The sequence below is a fragment of the Ailuropoda melanoleuca genome, chromosome 1 (assembly GCF_002007445.2).
Source record: "Ailuropoda melanoleuca isolate Jingjing chromosome 1, ASM200744v2, whole genome shotgun sequence".
Lineage (NCBI taxonomy): Eukaryota > Metazoa > Chordata > Mammalia > Carnivora > Ursidae > Ailuropoda > Ailuropoda melanoleuca.
In genome coordinates, this window is record NC_048218.1 from 130,047,763 (window position 1) to 130,066,748 (window position 18,986).

An 18,986-nucleotide genomic window follows, 5' to 3' on the forward strand; every position below is an offset into this window, starting at 1 on the left:
CAGTGGCTGCAAGAGTTTCCATTCTCAACAACAGTGCATATAAGTTCTTTTCATATAAGGTATGTGAATGAGAAGGGGTGGCCCGTAGACATGGTGGCAATTTATATATTTAAAATGTATATGTATATGTGTGTGTGTGTATATATATATATATATATAATGTGTGTGTGTGTGTGTGTATATATATATATATAATGTAAAAAATAAACCTAGACTAAAATATTAGAATTAGGGAAAGTCAGGGTAACAATTAACTATGCTTCTGATTTTTGAAACGATATATCGATTGAGGAAGCAGAAATTCCCAGTCTTGTAAAGAAATGACTTTTTATCTGTAATATTTGTAACCAAATTCATCTCATCCATTCATGGGGCTAGCCAGGAAAATGTGAATTAGTAATAAATCATATTCAATACCTCAAAATCACTTTTCATCTCTATCTGAAACCCTCAGTTGGTTATAGGTTCTTTGGAGCACTAACAGAACAAAATGTGAAATTAGGAAAATAGGAGAGTCAAGGACTATGAGTAGAAGATGACAAGGAAAAAAAAATTCAAGATATAAAAAACTAAATTGTAAAGACTCACTAGGAAGATTAGTAGAGGGAATCATTTCCTATTAACAGGAGAGAAGAGCCGCCTTGATTAGCATATTTTCTTCTTTCTGCAATATTTTTTCACATTTTAATAAAACTAGACTGGAATAATGGCAGTAAAATGAATCCTCATAGCTTTAAAACTGTATATGTGAAACAATTTTAATAATGTAATGCATTTGAAAGATGTTTATCATATAGAAACAAGCCCCCCAAACCCTCAACGAACTTTGGGGTAAGAGAAACTGATGTAAGTATTGAAAATATTCAAAGACCAAAGCAGGCTACGAAGTGAAATATAGGATATAAATGTGCAATATCTTTCAGATCTTGCTTTCAAAATTCTGAATGAATTCCAGGAGACCAGAACTATATAAAACATAACATCACCTTGTGAAGTTTTATGAATATCAAAGGGTCTTAAAGAGAAAAAGAAGACTTTATTTCATTTTGGTCTCGATAATTCAAGTACTATTCTTTGGGGCCAAATTGGAGTCAAGGCATTGTTTGATGAGAGCAAGAAGTCAATTAGGAAGAAAAAGATAAGGTGCTATTCCCTGCCATGGAGCTCTGTCGAAGGAATGAGTACACACAGAGACCTTCCCTCTTCAGGAACAAAGTCCAGTCCTCAGCCAGAAATAACTAAAGCACTCTTTGTCTGGCAATAGGTAGCTGAGATCTCACACTGCAATTATAATCACTTCTTATGAGGAGAAATATGAGACAAGGAAATGGAACACAGAGTGAAAATCAGACCTAGAGAGAATGGATGGCTATGATTAGAAATACGATTAAGATGCCTGGAGAACCTGAAGACACTTAAACATGGCCACCGGTCCTCAGGCTTTCTGCAAGTGCTGCACAAGCCCGAGTGTTACCCTGGTTGCTGTTGCTCTGCACTCCTCATCCGTGTATCAAATCGCTCTCTCACGCGCATCGTACAAACCCTCAGAGAAGTAGAAAAACTCTCCACACAGGTTGAGTGCAAGATCCCCAAAATGCTGAATCAGTGTGAGGCCACGAAGAGGTTCAAATAATGCATCGCTTTTAGTTTAACAGCAAAGTGAGCTGGCCTTGATTTGAAGTGACATTCCTGAAATTAATCATGATTTCAACTTTTCCCCAATGCGGTAGTTAAAATTACTACTGTAGTTCGTAAGAAGGAGCTCTAAAATGATTATCTTAGTACTTCATAATCACCCAGATACTCAGAACACTTGACAACTAGGGCACTTCTAACTTTTAAATAATCCTTTTAAGAAAAGATGCCCGTCATTTATAAATGGAATATCTAATTTTAGAAGGTTAATTTAAAATAGTCCCCAAAATTTGCCCCATCTGATGGAAAGATAAAACCTAGTACAGTGTTCGGGAACAAGATCATAAAATTAAGCCTCCAAACAAAAAAAAAAAGAAAGAAAGAAAGAAAGAAAGAAAAGAAAAGAAAGAAAAAAAAGAGAAAGAAAGAGAAAAGAAAAGAAGAAAAAAATAAAGATCTGAGTGGATACACACATCACAGTCTCTGTGAACCCACACAAAAATACAAAAATAAGCAGGGGATAGGCAGTGAGGTGGTTTCAGAGTGGGCTATTATTCACAGGAAAACAGCGAGATTCACTATGGAGGACATAATTCTTTGGACAGTGACAGGACCTCATTCACAGAACCAGGACTGATGGTGCATACACAGTCAGCGTGCCAAGCAGCACAGGACCTGGATGCGGGTCCCTAATGGTGAACTGAGATCATTGCTAGGACACTCGGTGATCACATAAGGGACACTCTGTTTGCTCTCTGGGAGAGGCAGTTCATTTGCACTAATTGCGGGCTTGGGGGCCTGGAGAAGGCAGCTCTGTGTACACATACTGTATTCCCTTTGTTGGTGAAGGTAGCTCTCACGGGCCCTGTTCCTCCTGGCATTGTGTGTGTGTGTGTGTGTGTGTGTATTAACAGAGAGACTTAGCTGCCTTTAAAATATATGTGCATTTCTAATTCCTTGCACTAGGCTTACTAATAGCTAGTGAGGGGAAGTTACAATATAATAGTGAATTACTTTCCGGAAAATTTAGCAGATAATTCATGAAATAAAAGAAATCCAAGAAAGCTTAACCCAATTACTGTGGTTTAAAGGATTTTTTTTCTTCAGAAAAGTTCAATTTTAAAAACAAAACAAAAAACTATCTACTTATTAACCACCTATTCTTTTCGTATTTTAATTCTGGCATAGTTAACATAGTGTTATATTAGTTTCAGGTATACAATATAGTGATTCAATATCCACCTATCTATTTTTGGTATTTTCACAAGAAATAGAATAATCCTCAAAAAAAAAAAGTAAAAGTAGTCCTTGTCCTAGTGATGTTTACAATACATGTGGGGATGACAGACATGCACGTTATGAAAAGTCACCTACAAATACCAGGCTAATCAGTATCTTCCAAATGAATGAAGAGTGTAAAATTGTATTTCAATAATTCAGAGATGGACAGTTTCAACTTTTCATTATGGGAGTCAACAAGTGATTTCTTGGGAATATCAACATTTTTATTGAATTTTGACTAAAAGAATAGGAGGGTACAATACGGAGAAGGCATTATCAAACAGGTAGAGGAGTTTTATGAGTATAGGATGCAGATGAGAGAAGAGATGGGGGGAGTGGTGGGGACCAAAGCTAACAGGTAGATTACAGTCAAATATGGGATGACCTGAGGGGTTGCCCAAGGAGTTTGGAGCAGTAGAAATGGAAGCTCATCCAAGTTTTGGGAAGGATAGTTACATGATCAAGTGCTGGTTCAAGGATCTTTAATTGATGGAAGAATAACCAGGCAATTTGATAGGGATGGAGCCTGAAGGAATGTAGAACTGTGAGGGTACTATAGTCCACAAATGAGGTGATAAGGCAGTAATCTAGGATGGTGGTATTTGGAAAAAAGAGACTAAAACTACAGGCCCAGTGATCTTTTATATCTAATAATACATAGCAAGCCTGGGAAAAACAAATATCAAAGAACTCTGAGCTATCTGGGTGAAAAGAATTTGAAAAGTCAAGAAGAGTCCTTTTTGAGTTGATCTGCTTGTTTTATGGGAGAAGAATTTAAGTGGAATGTTGCATTTAAGTTGCTACAGAAATGCTTAGGAGGGGCAGTCCAGTGGGCAGTAGTTAGAAACATGGCCCTGGAACATAAGAGAAAAGCAAAGCCTGTGGGTAAATCTACGGTACTTGAAGCCATGGGGCTGGATGTCAGCTCTAACAAGATAAAGATGTCTAAATATAGGTGAGGTTAATGTCAAGGAAAGGTTTCCTAGGGATATGAATTTTAAATATCAGTTTAAAGACAGATTCTCTAAGATGATGTAAAGCTATATCATTCTTGCAAGCATTAGATCTAACACCCCAGCCACAAATTCAGTGAAGGACAAATATAACAGAATACAATGTAATGAAATACACTGAGCTGAAAGACTATGATTTTACCTTATGGAGGTCAAGAGTCATTTTGTCCTCAGCAAGGTTAACAGCCCAGAGAAATGTAGTGGAAAGGGGATGAGTTCAGGTATTCCTGGGTCCATATCTCAACTCTTTTACTAAATTAACTATTACCTTTGTTAAATACCTTAAGCTAAATTTCAGCATATTCTTTGTTAAGTAAGCATATATGATTATAGGATAAGAGAGACAACATACGTACTATATGTCTAGGCCATCTTATGCATTCATTATAGGAGAGTTGCCATTATTTGTTTTATTTTCATTTTTGTAACTTCCAGTATCAACAAGGATCAAACTACATTTCTAAGGATAGAACTATATAGATTTCTATCACCAAAGTGACATGTGTCAGAGAGAGAAAATTTCTGATCTGAGACACTGAAAGATCATTCTATGGCTTTTCTCAGTGATATGGGCTAAATCCCTCTGTCTGATGTAATTTTAAGCAAAAAAGGGAATGTAGCATGAATATGTGAATATGCATGGAGAAGGTTAGTAGAACTTCATGTAGAAATTATATATTTAAAGGTGGTCACCAACTTTACATAAATATGGCCTGGAAGTAAAAGGAATATACAGTTCTAGTATAAGTTCAAAGGAGAAAAGATGAAGAAAATGAGTAATACAAGTAAATCAAGAACTCCTCTAAAATCTATTTACATAGAGAAAATAATTCATTTTGGTAAAGCATAAGGAGTTAAAGATTGGTAGTTCTGATCTTTAAATACTTACAGAATATTATTTTAAAAATAGGATTTTTGGGGGCGCCTGGGTGGCTCAGTCAGTTAAGCAATTGCCTTCGGCTCAGGTCATGATCCTGAAGTCCCAGGATTGAGTCCCACATCGGGCTCGGAGAGTCTGCTTTTCCCTCTGACGCTCCCCCCTCTCATGCTCGCTCACTCTCTTCCTCTCTCTCTCAAAACATAAAATCTTTTTTAAAAATAAATAAAAATAGGGTTTTTTTTATATCCACAGAGCCACATAGGTTGAGTTGTATATGATTTCCAGCAATGAAAGAAGAAACTTTTGGTAGGTAGAAACTTACAATGCCACTTTTAAAGAGGTACAAGTGAAATTGTGGTCTTGTGTATACATGCTGCTGAGAAATGTATTTACGCTTCTATTTGGTGCTGTAAGACTCAGGATAGCACAGCAGCTAAGAACACGGGTTCTGGATCCATACTTCCTATATATAAATGCCTGTTACTGGGCAAATTACTTAACTGTAGTGTACCTCAGTGTCCTTATCTATGAAATAGTACCTAACTTGTAAAAATCTGTAGGGAGAATTAAGTGAACTAGTACACATAATGAAGCTAGGGAGTTCCTAGCACAGGGTAAGCACCCGCAAGAAGTTAATTTTTACATTATTTATTATCATTATTATCAGTATTTTTATGTAATGGAATAAAATTACCTCAGTAAGCTTTCTCACTCTCTAAATGCACCCCATTGATTATACTATTTATCCTCTGACGTGACATCTGATATTAATTAGTATTATAGGCTACTAGTTGGTACAGGGCAGTAACTAAAATTTAAGCAACAATTTTCTCAATATTGCTGAAAGTGTCTTATATCTGGTGACTGTGTATGGGGAAAAAAAAAAAAAACAAAGACAGGACAGAGACCCTCTGCTATAAAAAGAAATATGACAAAGTTCAAAAGGTGAAGAGCTGAGTGAATGTATTCAAGAGAGGCAAAGTGAACCCTAAAGTTTCTGTTGGATAAACATAAAGAAAAACAAAGATTTCTGATAAGGGATGACAGACCAATTTCTGGTTTGGGCTGTTTCCTCCATTTCTGAACACTGGGTGAAGAGCGGCCTCATTTACATATCTCTCATCTCCCATAAGGGAAAGAATAAGACAGTACAAGGGCCATTTGCCCAGCCAGGCTTATGGAGCCATTGCAAGCATCTGTAAGCATTTGTGGCATCCACTGAGTATCCAAACATCCCAGAGTTGGCCTGGGATGTGCTCTACCATCCTCAGGCTGAGAGGTCCAGGAACAGACATACGACTAGGGCTGGTTAAGAAGAGTACAAACTGATCCATTTTCCTTGGGGGCCCTTAAGACTTCCTAGCCGAAAACAAACAAACACACAAACACAAACAAAATCCCAATTCCTTATGTCTAGTATGTATGAATTGAAAGGAATAGTGCTTTCTAGATTATGACCACCAATTAAATAAATTTGTTTATAAATCTTTGGATGAAGAATGCTTCATTTGATTTGCCCTATATAGAGTAGAAATAAAATAGAAACCAATGATTTAGGCCCAACCAAGGACAAATATTTTATGTTTTTAGCTATAAGGTGTTAACCAGTAAGAAACTCTGTAACTGCTCTTTGATCCCCGACTTCTTCTTTTGTGATTATTGCTCCCACCTGGCTGAATCATTTTGCTTCTCATATCAAAGATAACTAAGAAAACTATGTACTATCAACTTAATTTAAATCTATTACATAATGAAAAGTCAATACTTTGACAAAGGTATTTCAGAATAAAAAAAAAATGCATCTAATTGCTTGAAAATGACCTGTAAAGCTGAAAATTGCTTTCCTCTCCTGTACATTCACTCAGCTCTTCACCTTCTGAACTTCATCACATTTTTTTCCAGCACAGGGTCTTTAGTAAACAAGTTACATTATGTACCAGCAGTGATTTTTAGCATTTGTATCCAGAAATCGGTGATTAGTAGGATCAAAGCCTAAGTTTTTCACCATTATATTAATGGAGGAGATTGTTCTCTGAGTAATCAAGGTGAAACCACTTTTTAGGATTTTTTTTACACCTTGATTGGCACAGATTAGATTTTAGTCTCTGTGTTCAAGGAAGGAAATTTTTGCAGGTATTTTGCAGGTATTAAAGGTAAAAAGCAAGCTTATGAAACTTTGATAAATATAATTGAGCATGAAAATTCAAATACTATGTCACTACAGAAATAGTACATTGATAATTCAAAATATAGACATCAGAGTAGTTGTAGGAAATATATCATGAATAATATGTATGCAAAGTGCATGTGTTAACATTTTTTCAAGAGCTTTAATACAGTTCTTTAGGTTTTCAATGCCTACTGATATGCTGTTATTGAACAATAAATAACTAAAGCGAAACTTTGGAAACTTACTCCAAGCTTAGAGGCTACAAGAATGCCATACTTTTGCTTTGACATTTAATTATGAAAAATATAATGAAAAATATCTTTTATAGTTATAATAAAAATTATGGCACTCTGTTAGTAATAAGCACAAGAAAACAGCAAAGCAATACCTTGTGCAAACACACTGTATATCTGCCTGATATTCTTTATATATGTGATATAATAGGTTACAAATCAAAGAGATAACAAGTCTTTTCCTTGTTCAAGGGTAGGTGCCTTCACCAAGTCAATGTCGAAAGGTGCTTTCTCCACATTGCCAGGTTAGATGGTAAGGGTGGAGAGAAAAATATACAGACATGGTGTAGCTCCAGTCATTTTGAGGACTGTGTTCGCTGAAGTTGTTAACTAAATCACATGACACAACCACTTTTTACAGAACTGTGTATACTGAGATTTCTAAGGATAGATATTACTTAATGTTAATCAGCAAAGACCCCAGAGCTTTACACAATCATATTCATGACTTGTAACATTTTCTAAGATGTAGAAACCATTCATTATATTGCCATTAATACTGTGTAAGTGAAACTAAAAATTGAGGAACTTGAATTAATTACTTCATACGTCAAAATTAAAATAAAAGGTATACAAGAATTATGTCTTTTTCATTTGATATCATAATCATCTCTCTCTGAAGGTAACTATAATCATACACACACACACACACACACACACACACACACACGTACAATGACTAACCTGGTGTTACTACTACCCCATTTCCATTGACCACAGCCCTCTCTTCCTCTTCCTCCTCAGGAGGCTCTATACTTGCTTTCTCCATGTTGCTCACTGATTTATTCCTCTTCCGTTTTCCTTCAGCACTTGGAGTGGCTCCCGGAAGTATCTGGTCTGTCACATTTAACAATAACGGTGCTGGTTCTGCTGGAGGCTTTGGCGTGCCGTAGTAATTGTCTGCAAATGATACCAAAACATTATGAAGTTAAATATTTCTCTTACTGTGTGCATAATTTGTAAAGAATGGAAATTATATTGACAAATGTGTATCTTGTTTCTTACATATATGTGTATTTTACATGCATACATATATATAGCTTTGTATACTTTCACATTTTATATATATATCTTTATTTGTTGCTTTTACTATATGGGGCTTTAATGCTGAAATAAAGATATAGATTTCTCTTCATTCCCACCTTTTGCCAAACCAAAATATAGTTTTATGTATTAGTCTCATATGATACAAAGCAATTTCAAAATTAGTTTTAAAATTTGATAAGCCTTGATTATAACCTTTTTAAAAAACAATTATGGCTGAATGAGGGTGAAGGTAACTTTTCTTTTAAGATTTATTTATTTATTTGAGAGAGAGAGAGATTGAGAGTGCGTGAGCGGTGGGGGGGGGGGTTGGGGAGAGGAAGAGGGAGAGAAACAGATGCCCTATTGAGAGTGGAGCTGGACAGACAAGATTTGACCTCAGGAACCCAAGATTGTGACCTGAACTGAAACCAAGAGTCAGATGCTTAACCGACTGAGCCACCCAGTGCCCCATGTAGCTTTTTTTTCCCCAACTTTTATTTTTTTTAGCATATCTCAATACATTTTGGAAAGGCAAAGCATATTGTGCTTTTCTCCAGCTTTCAAAGGGCTCTGTTTTCTTTGTTATGCACAGCAACCTGCCCAGAGGGGTATTTCCAGGCCAGTTTAGTGGTTCCCATGGCTGCTGACAGTGAGCCTGCTGCCCTAATCATTCTTCAGATTATCACAGCTCTATGATCTGAGCTATGGAATATGTTTCTCCCATCAGTCTGTGAGACTTCTTAAAGAAGGAGACAAATTCTTATTTCTCTCTGTAATAACTGCCTGACACATAGTAGGCATGGAATAAATGCTTACTAAGTAAGCATCTTTATATATTTAAGCTGAATTGTTCGTAGTTTAAAATTCTGATTGGTAAAGAACATAGTGGTATTTTCTAAAATCAGTGTTATACTTTTAGCATCAACTTCAAGCCCACATTGGTGTTTTCATTTAATTGAATAATTTATGCACTCATTTGCTACTCATTCATTACAATCTTTATTTAGTACTGACTCTGCACCCAGGCACTCCAATATATGTTTGAGAGAAAAAGAATCCTTGTCTTCCAGATGCTCAACAGTGTAGGGTGGAAGATAGGCGCACTTGACATCAAGCAGATAAGCATTATAACAAGAAATAGGACTAAGCACTGCAATCAAGGAGGCGCAGAGGAGGAAGCACATCTCACAATCTACAGGGGCCGCTGAAGGCAATTGGGAAAACAGTGTGCTCTGAAAGAAAAAACCCTGAACGAGAAGTCCCGGGTTCTAGACTTGGCTTTTCTACATGACTACAAATCAAGGAAGTTACTTAACCCCACTGAGGCTCAATCTCTTCATCTGTATATTGGGAATAGTGATACTTTTCTTACCTATGGGTTGCCAATAACCAAAACCTACCATAGTTAAGTTAAATGTGATAGGCATACGCTGCGGAGAAATTAGATGGTTAGTTGAGAGAAGAGGCTGAAAAATCTTGGGGAAAATGGGCAGAAACAAAGGAGTTTGGTCAAAACATGCAAGTTGCCTCTGTGAGTCCCAGACTCTGAAAGCCCAGCTGGTCCCATTGCCATGGACACAGCCCTCGCCTGCCACTCCTTTGGCTGGAATGAGCCCCAATCTCTCCTCAGGAGTTCTGATTAGCTCATTTCCAGGAAAACTCGCAGTCAGGGTTGTCTCATTGGCTGAGCCTCAGTCATGGAAGAGCCTATGAGCTGCCAAATTAGGGCAGGAGAATGAATGGCTGCTCTCCTTTGATTTTGGGAGAGGGAGGCAGAGCTCTACTTTCCATCCATCTCATCACTGGGCTCTCTCCCCAGGAGGGAAGGGTCTTGGGGTGCTGGGCCAGCAGAAATGACTAATGCCTACTACATTTGGCCTCCTCATTGGGTTGTTGTGAAGATGAAGAATGTCTGAGGAAGTGCTTCATGAACTGTAAAATTGCAATGGTTTTAATGGCAGTGTAAACCTCATGCTGGCACTAAGTGAATATTCTGAAGGCTAGCCGTAACACTAATGCTGTTGCTCATTTTCATGGGTATTCACAGTTGTAAGAGAAATACAAGGGAAAAAATATCATCATGTAAAGTGGTTCTTATACATGTAAAACTTTTATACAGAAGTCTGCAAAGTGGATGATACACATTTTGCTAAAGGTTATTTCCTAATTTAATTTAGAGCATTTCAAATGAATCAGACCTTTAAATGTACTTGCTGAATTCTGAGCAAACAAAAACTGCTAGTTACTTCTTAGAAGTCTAATATATTTCAGCATCCCTAAGGGCTTGCACCATTCTCAGTACACTGCTATGCTTTCAATGGAATCTCAATATTTAACTGCTTCTCTAATAAACATAAAGTAAAACTAATAACTAACCCACATGTCAGAATAAATAGTATACTTGTAAGTAGTATTCTGAGAATTTTAATACCTTCAAGTATATACAGTATTGAGAAAAATGGATCATATGTCAGTGGTTCCCCCCCCACTTGTCTTTTATAGTTTAAATCTTCCTGAAGTAGAAACATAACATTTTATTAATTAGAAATAAATTCATAGCTTAGGCTAAAAATAAATATGAAGTAACAACAGATCCTGTTGAATTTATATTGCTAAATAATTACACCTATTGACATGTAATGTGATTATAAATTATATACTAATATCCTATTTCTACAATTTGATTTATGAAAATAAGACTTCAGATTAAATTTTAGATGTACAACTGTATGAATAATTAGTTAAAATGTTAAGGTTATCTTCATTAGCAATAATAAGAGGAATTTAGAAGAGGCACAGAAATAACCCATACTACACTTGAGAAATATAATTTACAGAGAATTGGCTGTTTACCAAACCCAGCGCATAGAAGAAGGCAACCAGAAATACCTAAACACTGAAGAACTAGTCAGGTAGTCAGGTAGCTAAGTCACTGAAAAGATTCCCCGATGTAAGTGTATAGAAATTCTTATACTAATGGTAAAATGTGCCTTTTAGATAACATACCAGCATGTTTTCAGAAGAAATTAAACACCAAACTGTTTTTAAGTACAGTTTGGAAATAGTGTCCCATTAAGAATGAAATGCCTCTATGCATGGTGACAAGCATTTAGCAAACCTAAAATCTCAGAATACCATAACAATATGGTGTAATATTTAATGGCACAGATCATGCGGAAACAGACTGTCTTTGAATCCCGTGTCCCCTAAACGGGCTGCCTCTTTACATTCTTAAGTTTCTTCAGTGGGAACATGGGGCTGTACGATGACTATAGTCAAAACAGCAACTACAATAACTAGTACTATGATTACCGTCACCACCACCACGATTTACTGAGCCGGACGCTGTAACAGATATTTTACTGATGTGCTTTTGGAGCAAATGGGGGCTAGAAAAACTCTTAACTTCTCAGTGCTGCTATAAGGATTAATGATAATGAAGGGACATACGACTAGCTCAGAACAGGTCTCAATATATGAGGGCTACCTTGGACATTTATTCATCACAAAACTGTATGAAATCATTCTGTCTCTGTAGTTAAAGAAACTGGAGGCTTTAAAAATTAAACTATTTACCAATATTACACATGAAGTGAGTGGAAAACCTGTATCTGTTTGACTTAAGAACTTCATCTCCTCAAAATACTATGTTGCCTCTCAAGAGGAAAGAGAAAGAAAGAAAGGAAGGAAGGAAGGAAGGAAGGAAGAAAGAAAGAAAAGGAAAAGAAAAGAAAAAGAAAAAGAAAAAGAAAAAGAAAAAGAAAGAAAGAAAGAAAGAAAGAAAGAAAGAAAGAAAGAAAGAAAGAAAACTGGGATGAAATTTGCAATCTGCCCTGAACTGACAGGAGAGAACTTCATTCAAAGCTACAACCAATAGGGGAGGGGGGGGAGGGAGACACTGGCTGGCTCATTTGCTAGAGCATGGGACTCTTGATCTTGCGGTTGTAAATTCCACCCCACACTGAGCGTAGAGATTACTTAAAAATCTTAAAAAGTTGGGGGGCGCCTGGGTGGCACAGTGGTTAAGCGTCTGCCTTCGGCTCAGGGCATGATCCCGGTGTTGTGGGATCGAGCCAAACGTCAGGCTCCTCCACTATGAGCCTGCTTCTTCCTCTCCCACTTCCCCTGCTTGTGTTCCCTCTCTCGCTAGCTGTTTCTATCTCTGTCGAATAAATGAATAAAATCTAAAAAAAAAAAAAATCTTAAAAAGTTGGGACATTTTGGGTGGCTTTTTTCCCACTCCCCTCTTTCAAAAATGTACATGTGCACATGCCTGCACGTATTATGTGTGTTTTGGGGGATGAGGTGGAATATAGGCTTTTCTAGTCTACTTTTCTCTGAATACATCTGTATTTGTAAAAAATGACATATTCATTAGCAGTTTCATGTGAATTTAATATAAAATTTTACTTTGTTGTTGAATATCATGACAAAATCAAATGATACATAAAATTGCTCACTTATTTCTATAATAATTAGGATAATCTATACATTACACAGTCTTATTTTTAATCAGTGCCTGGGGGAAAAAGAGAATTATTTGAGGAACTTGATTTATTCCTCGGCTTTTTAAGTACTTAAAAGAATTATTTTTCCCCCCATAAAGTTATAGTTATAAAAGAGTGAAACAGGGTGGGCGCACCTATTTCTGACATCATAAACATGGAAAAGATTTCTAGAAATCTGAATAAAAAGAACACTCTATAAAATGTCAATAATTGGTTTTATAATTAAAAAATTAATAAATACCAATCTACAATGGACACCGTACTAATTTCTTGTAAAGGCAGAGGGACTAAAACAAATTACATTGTTATGAACTAAACTTGCCTAGAGAGTCCTTGGAAAATCTAATCCATTACCCACTTTTATGCAGACCCATTTCTAAGTCATCTAGAAGAGGTGAAAATAGTTTTCGAAATAACTTTTCACGTAGTACACTTGAAGACTACTGTGGAATTATTTCTCTCCTTATTAGACCAAATAACCTTTCAAATAGTCTTGTCTACGTTTTTAAAATAAGGTTTTTATCTTTCTTCTGACCCATCCTACCTGTTTGTTTGCTTGTTTTTTCCATATTGACTTTAATGGCAAAGCCAAGGGGAAAAAAGAATAGGAGACTATTTCAATGAATTATAAACTGTTCTCTTTTCTGTACCCCTGGTCTTTATTGAAGGAAAATAGACACGAAAATAGTATTTTCTGAGACATACCACATTCTTTATGCCTTTAAGTTCTGATATTATGAAAAAAAGTAGGAATGACACTAAAAACTAATTTTAGGTATGAGGAAATGTAATGCTCCAAACTGAATACCTTGAAATGCTTTTACTTATTTCCAACATGTTTTCCCTTTAAAGAAGATCAATTTTCAGGATGGAAACACATGATCTGTTATTTAGTGCATTTGGCTTTTTAAGTAGCATACTCAGATGCTGACTTTGTTGTTTCAGTCCTTGGTGTATAATAATAACGTGTAGATTTTACATCAAACGGTCATAGTTCATTCCATATGGCACCCAAGTGGAGCTGGGTTTTAGAAAGATAATATTCTTGTCTTCAACATAGCTCACAGATTAAAGTCTTGACCCTCATTTCTCCCCAATATTCTCATGCTTTTATTCCCATTTTGGTAACCAGAAAGAACCAATTTCAGATAATGGTTTAGTAGAAGAGAGATGATTGCTTACAGGCACTCTGGGGCATGCATACAACAAAGCCCATCACTGGGATCCCCAGAGAGCTTGAGATTCTGTCCTTGTGTTGGAAACAGAGTATGGCAAATTTACGAGGTTGGAAATCTCAGCATTTGTGTTATATAGTTTTATAAATGAAGCAAATATTTTGATACTTGGCCTCCTTAATGGCACCTGCAAAATTTGACTCTGACGTCAAATGGAAATAGGAGATTCAGGGTTCCAGATCTACTCATAATTATTTATGTTAGAAAACTGGCCAGGTCATAAGTAAACAATCATGTTTATCCACATCAGAGATTTAGATTTTTATTAATAGAAACAGACAAATCAAGAAAGGATTCAAATTTTAAGACATGTTTAACATATTACACAAAGGATATAAATGAGTTAAAATTAGTATCAAAAACCATCAAAACTCTTATCATGGCAAGAATCACAATCATATGGGCACAGAGTTCGTTGTTTTTAGAAATTCTGTAAATACAAAACAAAGTTGGTAAATGCAATCTAGACAGTATTCTACTTTTCTAAAATTGCACTTCCTACAGAAAATAAGACTTAGAGTGTCACGTAAGAATGCTTTTGTCAACTGGTTTTTGAAGTTATTTTTGTCAGCAGCTCTGATACTTAAGTTTGCTTTCCCCCCAAAAGGTCTCATTTCCTTATCATGTCATATGTAGTTAGTAGCCTCAGGCCCAGATGCAAAAACTCTATGACCTCAAAAGATAAAAGTTTTTGTTTTGTGGAAAAAAAGCATTACTCTTAGATGTGCCACGGATAGGAATAACATCCAAAATGATACTTTGTCACTGGTACTTGCACCAAATAGTAAACTGCTGAATTTTGTAGAAATTCAATGTTAAATGTGACTTTCAGAATGTGCACAGTGGTGCAAACAATGGGAAAGTTTCTTTTTTTTTTCATGTGGCAAATTGAATTATTCTGCAACAAATTCTACCTAAGAATTTCAGGTTTATTTTAAATTAAATGTTTATTGTTTTTACAATACGATCCCCAATGACAGACATTCTGAATGTTGCTGTCTTCAGTTGTCTATCAGTGCTCTCCAGAAATCATACAGATGACTTAATCTAACATTTTCTGAAACTCGTCTGCAAGTTTTTGTGGGTTCCTTCTGGCCACTCTGATGGTAGCCAACGTGGACAGGCACAAGACAAATCTTTGCTAAATGTAACTGTTCACAGACTGGGGTGGGTAGGTGTTTCACTTATTTAAAGGGAATCACATACCCTTCTCTTTATTGACTCTTCCTTTCAGGCACTATTTGGAAGAGTTCGGAACATCTCCCTTCTGTGCCAAACAATATACAAACAGAAATTAGGCAAGAAATCCTAAGAGAACAGAAGAAAGTTACATACAATTTCTCAATGTCAAATATACATCTATTTTCAAAGTAAAGCATTTGAATAATTATAATTATAGCAACATCAAAAAGGGTACAAACCCAACACACGAGCATACTGCATTTAAATAATATCAAATCCCTTAGAGCAGCACTGTGTCGTAAAAATGTAATGTGAGCCACAAATGTAAGCCACATATACAATTTAAATTCTTCTAGTTATCCACACTTTTTTAAAAAAAGGAAAAAAAGATGAAAGTTATTATAACAATATATTTTGCTTTGTTCAATATATCAAAAATATGATCATTTCAATATATGAGCAATATAAAAGTTATGAATGCAATATTTTTACTTTCTTTCTTACTAAGTCTTTAAAACCCAGGGTAAAGTTTACCTTTAAAGCATATCTTACTTTGGACATACCCCATTTCAAGGGCTCAATAGCCAGATCTGAATAGTGGCTACTACACTGGACATCATAGCCTCAGATGATCCCTTTGATCAAATAAGATTATAGGTTACCATATTATCACCTGACTGCTTGTTTTTCTCATAAATAATAAAGTGAAAATCTCTGTTTTAAATGACTAGGAAAACTGAATAAACACCAAAAAACAGTAACAACTTCAGGTGACATTGTGTCAATGATATTTCTCTTATATAATTGCTTTGCTGCACTGAGTACATGTAAAATATTATTTTCTAAAAAATTTTATTTATTTATTTGAGAGAGAGAGAGAGAGAGAATAAGCAGTGTGGAGGGGCAGAGGGAGAGAGAGAGAAGCAGACTCCCTGCTGAGCAGGGAACCTAATGCGGGACTCGATCCAAGGACCCTGAGATTATAACCTGAGCTGAAGGTAGACACTTAACCAACTGAGCCACTTGGGTGCTCCCATATAAAATATTATTAATCACCGAACAGTTGTACATTTCCTAGCAATGCTCTTCCACACTGCTTCTCCATCATCCATTGTATCACTTTATCTTGTCTTAACTTGGAAAATCCACATTTGACTATCAAGTTACAGGTTAAAAGAGGTGAAAAAAAAACCCAACAAATGTTTCATATAAATAATGTAAATATGAACTTCCATGAGGACCCTGTTCTTATGTCCAAATATAAGACTGAAGAGCCCTCTTTACAGTCACAACCCACAGAGAGAGGAATTGCTGACTCATGGTAGTGATGTAAAAACAAAACAATTATTCATATTTCCTGTCCTCTCTCTTGCTCTCTCTAGTTTCATACTCTCATTTTGAGTATCCATAGTGTTTGGTACCAAGTGCCTCTTCTTTCAACAGGCTCCTAATTTCATACCTCATGCTCATAACAATTCAAATTTTCTTTTTCCTCTATATAGTATATGTGTCCCATTTCCAACTTCCTTTGGGTCTTGCTAAGTGACTGGGTTTTACATTCTAATAAACTAACTTAAACAAAGATACCAATGACTAAAATTGGCTTAACATATCCCATATAATGACTGCATTTTAACAGTATTTAAAGCTAAGTACTAAAAGGTTAATCATGAAATTGGGGCTACTGGTCACTTCAGTGGTGGAACATATTTTTCAGAAGCACCTTAGATGCTATCAAACCACAAAAGAAATGTTTTCCTGAGTAGTCACAGAATTCAGTGGGTACATGTGATTGCCTTTGGGGAACCTATGCTAAGTGTCAAAGCAAAGATTTTTGCAAAACGGCACTGAAAAAAATAATTTATATTATGATTCCAGTTAGTAATAAATTTACATGTCTGAAACCATTTTCAATTGTTTTATTAATTGCAATTAAGAGTTTAAGTTTTTAAAGTGTCTAGTGAGCTTGGTGATTAAGAGACAGTCCCTTCACAGCTCAGTAAATAAAAAAGCAGAAATGAAAATTTGATGAATTTTTAAATGGGCATTTGTAGAAAGCTCAGTGGATGCCTGAAGATAGTCATCTTGATTAAATTTACTTTTTCAAAAACTGATAAAGGAAACTGCACCTTTCACGGACAATATTATTTTTTCACACAACATTTACGGCTTGTCATATAACTTCTTTCTCTCAATGGTGCTATTAACTGTGATACTTTAAGAGACCTGTAAGACTTTCTTTTGTCACTGTCTTGCAAGTACAATACCCAGGGAAATTACGATTAATTTTAATTTGATTGTTGGTTAATGATGAAAGAAATTTGCCCAATATCTAACTTCTAATCCTCAGTTGCTAATAAAAGTGAGAAAAATAATTTGAAAGAATTTCACTTCTCCTTGGAGAATTTGTCTGCTGGATTTTTCCAAGCTTGGCATAGTGGAAAGAACTCTGCATAGAGGAGAGAATCCGGGTTCTAACTGAGGTTCTACCACTAACCCCCTACAACAACTTGAATTAGGCATTAAACTCCTCCAAACCTTAGTTTTCTCGCTTGTGAAATGACGGAATTGGGTCACAGTTCTGAACTACTCAGCTCCAAAGTTCTGCAATGAAAAATTTTAAAGCATCTAATGACAAAAGGTTGTATTTCCTCACCATCGTTTTAGAAAGTCCTGAAGTGAAAACAGAGAATGGCAAAAAAATGTAGCCAACAGTTTCAATTACTTGAGAGTCTGGACTCATCTGCTTTCCTGACATAAATGTGGAGAACTATCATTTTACTCTCTATTTCTTTGCCCATTCCCTTTTGGGAAGGTGGCTGTGGTTGCAGAGTATTTCTATTTTTGTTTCAAGCCTTTCATTTGCATCCATCCCTCTTGGCAAATTAGATGGTCCTTAAGTATACCCCCACAGGATGTGAACTGTGATTACTTTGTAGAAGGCCATGAGTGAAGCACTTCAACTTTATATTTTAGTGCATGTGACACTTTAAACATTTCTGAATGTTTTTTAGAGTCAGCATTTTCATTGTGATTGTCTTGTGTGAGACATTTACAAACATAAATCCTAAGTGTTGGAGTATGATTAAAGCTAGCAGGTGCAATTTGATATAAACAGAACCAATTTATAAGCCAGGAGAACAATGAACAACCAAAAAGGCTAAAGAAAATAAGATTTGGTATCTAACCATAAGGCTTTGTCTGTACAATAATAACAAAGATTGCTTTTCTTTGAATCAATACATACACGTGACCTATGAAAATCAACCTCATCACAAAGAGAACTATCAGAACTACTGGCACTTCATAGTTCAAATGCCATAAACTAACCATTAATTCTTTAAAGATGTGTGTTTTCTTGGGGTACACCGCCTCCACTCCTCAAACTTCTACATTATAATTTTGCCTGTCACATCATCCTTCTCACTTGTCGTAAATCATAAAAGTACTAAAAATACAAGTTTGTTTCTTTAAGATTTTTATTTATTTGAGAGAGAGAGCATGAGCAAAGGGAGAGGCAGAGGAAGAGGGAGAAGCAGACGCCCCGCTGAGCAGGGAGCTTCCCAGGTGCCCCCTTGTAGTGGTATTTTTAAGAACTCTGAGAAGATTTCAAATTAGGATAGTTAAGAAAAAAAATGGAATTATGATTGAACATCCAGTCCTCTCCTCCATCTGGGCCAAAATATTTCTGGATCAATACAGATCTTTAGGAAATACATGTGGCTTTCCTAACAATAAGAAATAAAATTTCTCCATTACTCCC

At 35.9% G+C, this 18,986-nt stretch overlaps 1 protein-coding gene across 1 annotated transcript in view; it reads right to left on the minus strand.

Annotated features, from left to right (window-relative positions):
* Nucleotides 1–18,986, minus strand: part of MAGI2 (membrane associated guanylate kinase, WW and PDZ domain containing 2) — a 1,281,842-nt gene that overhangs the window by 466,291 nt on the left and 796,565 nt on the right. Inside the window, exon 8 of the mRNA XM_034641709.1 lies at nucleotides 7,957–8,172. Within this exon, the coding sequence (XP_034497600.1) occupies nucleotides 7,957–8,172 (216 nt within the window). The remainder of the gene's footprint in view (nucleotides 1–7,956; nucleotides 8,173–18,986) is intronic.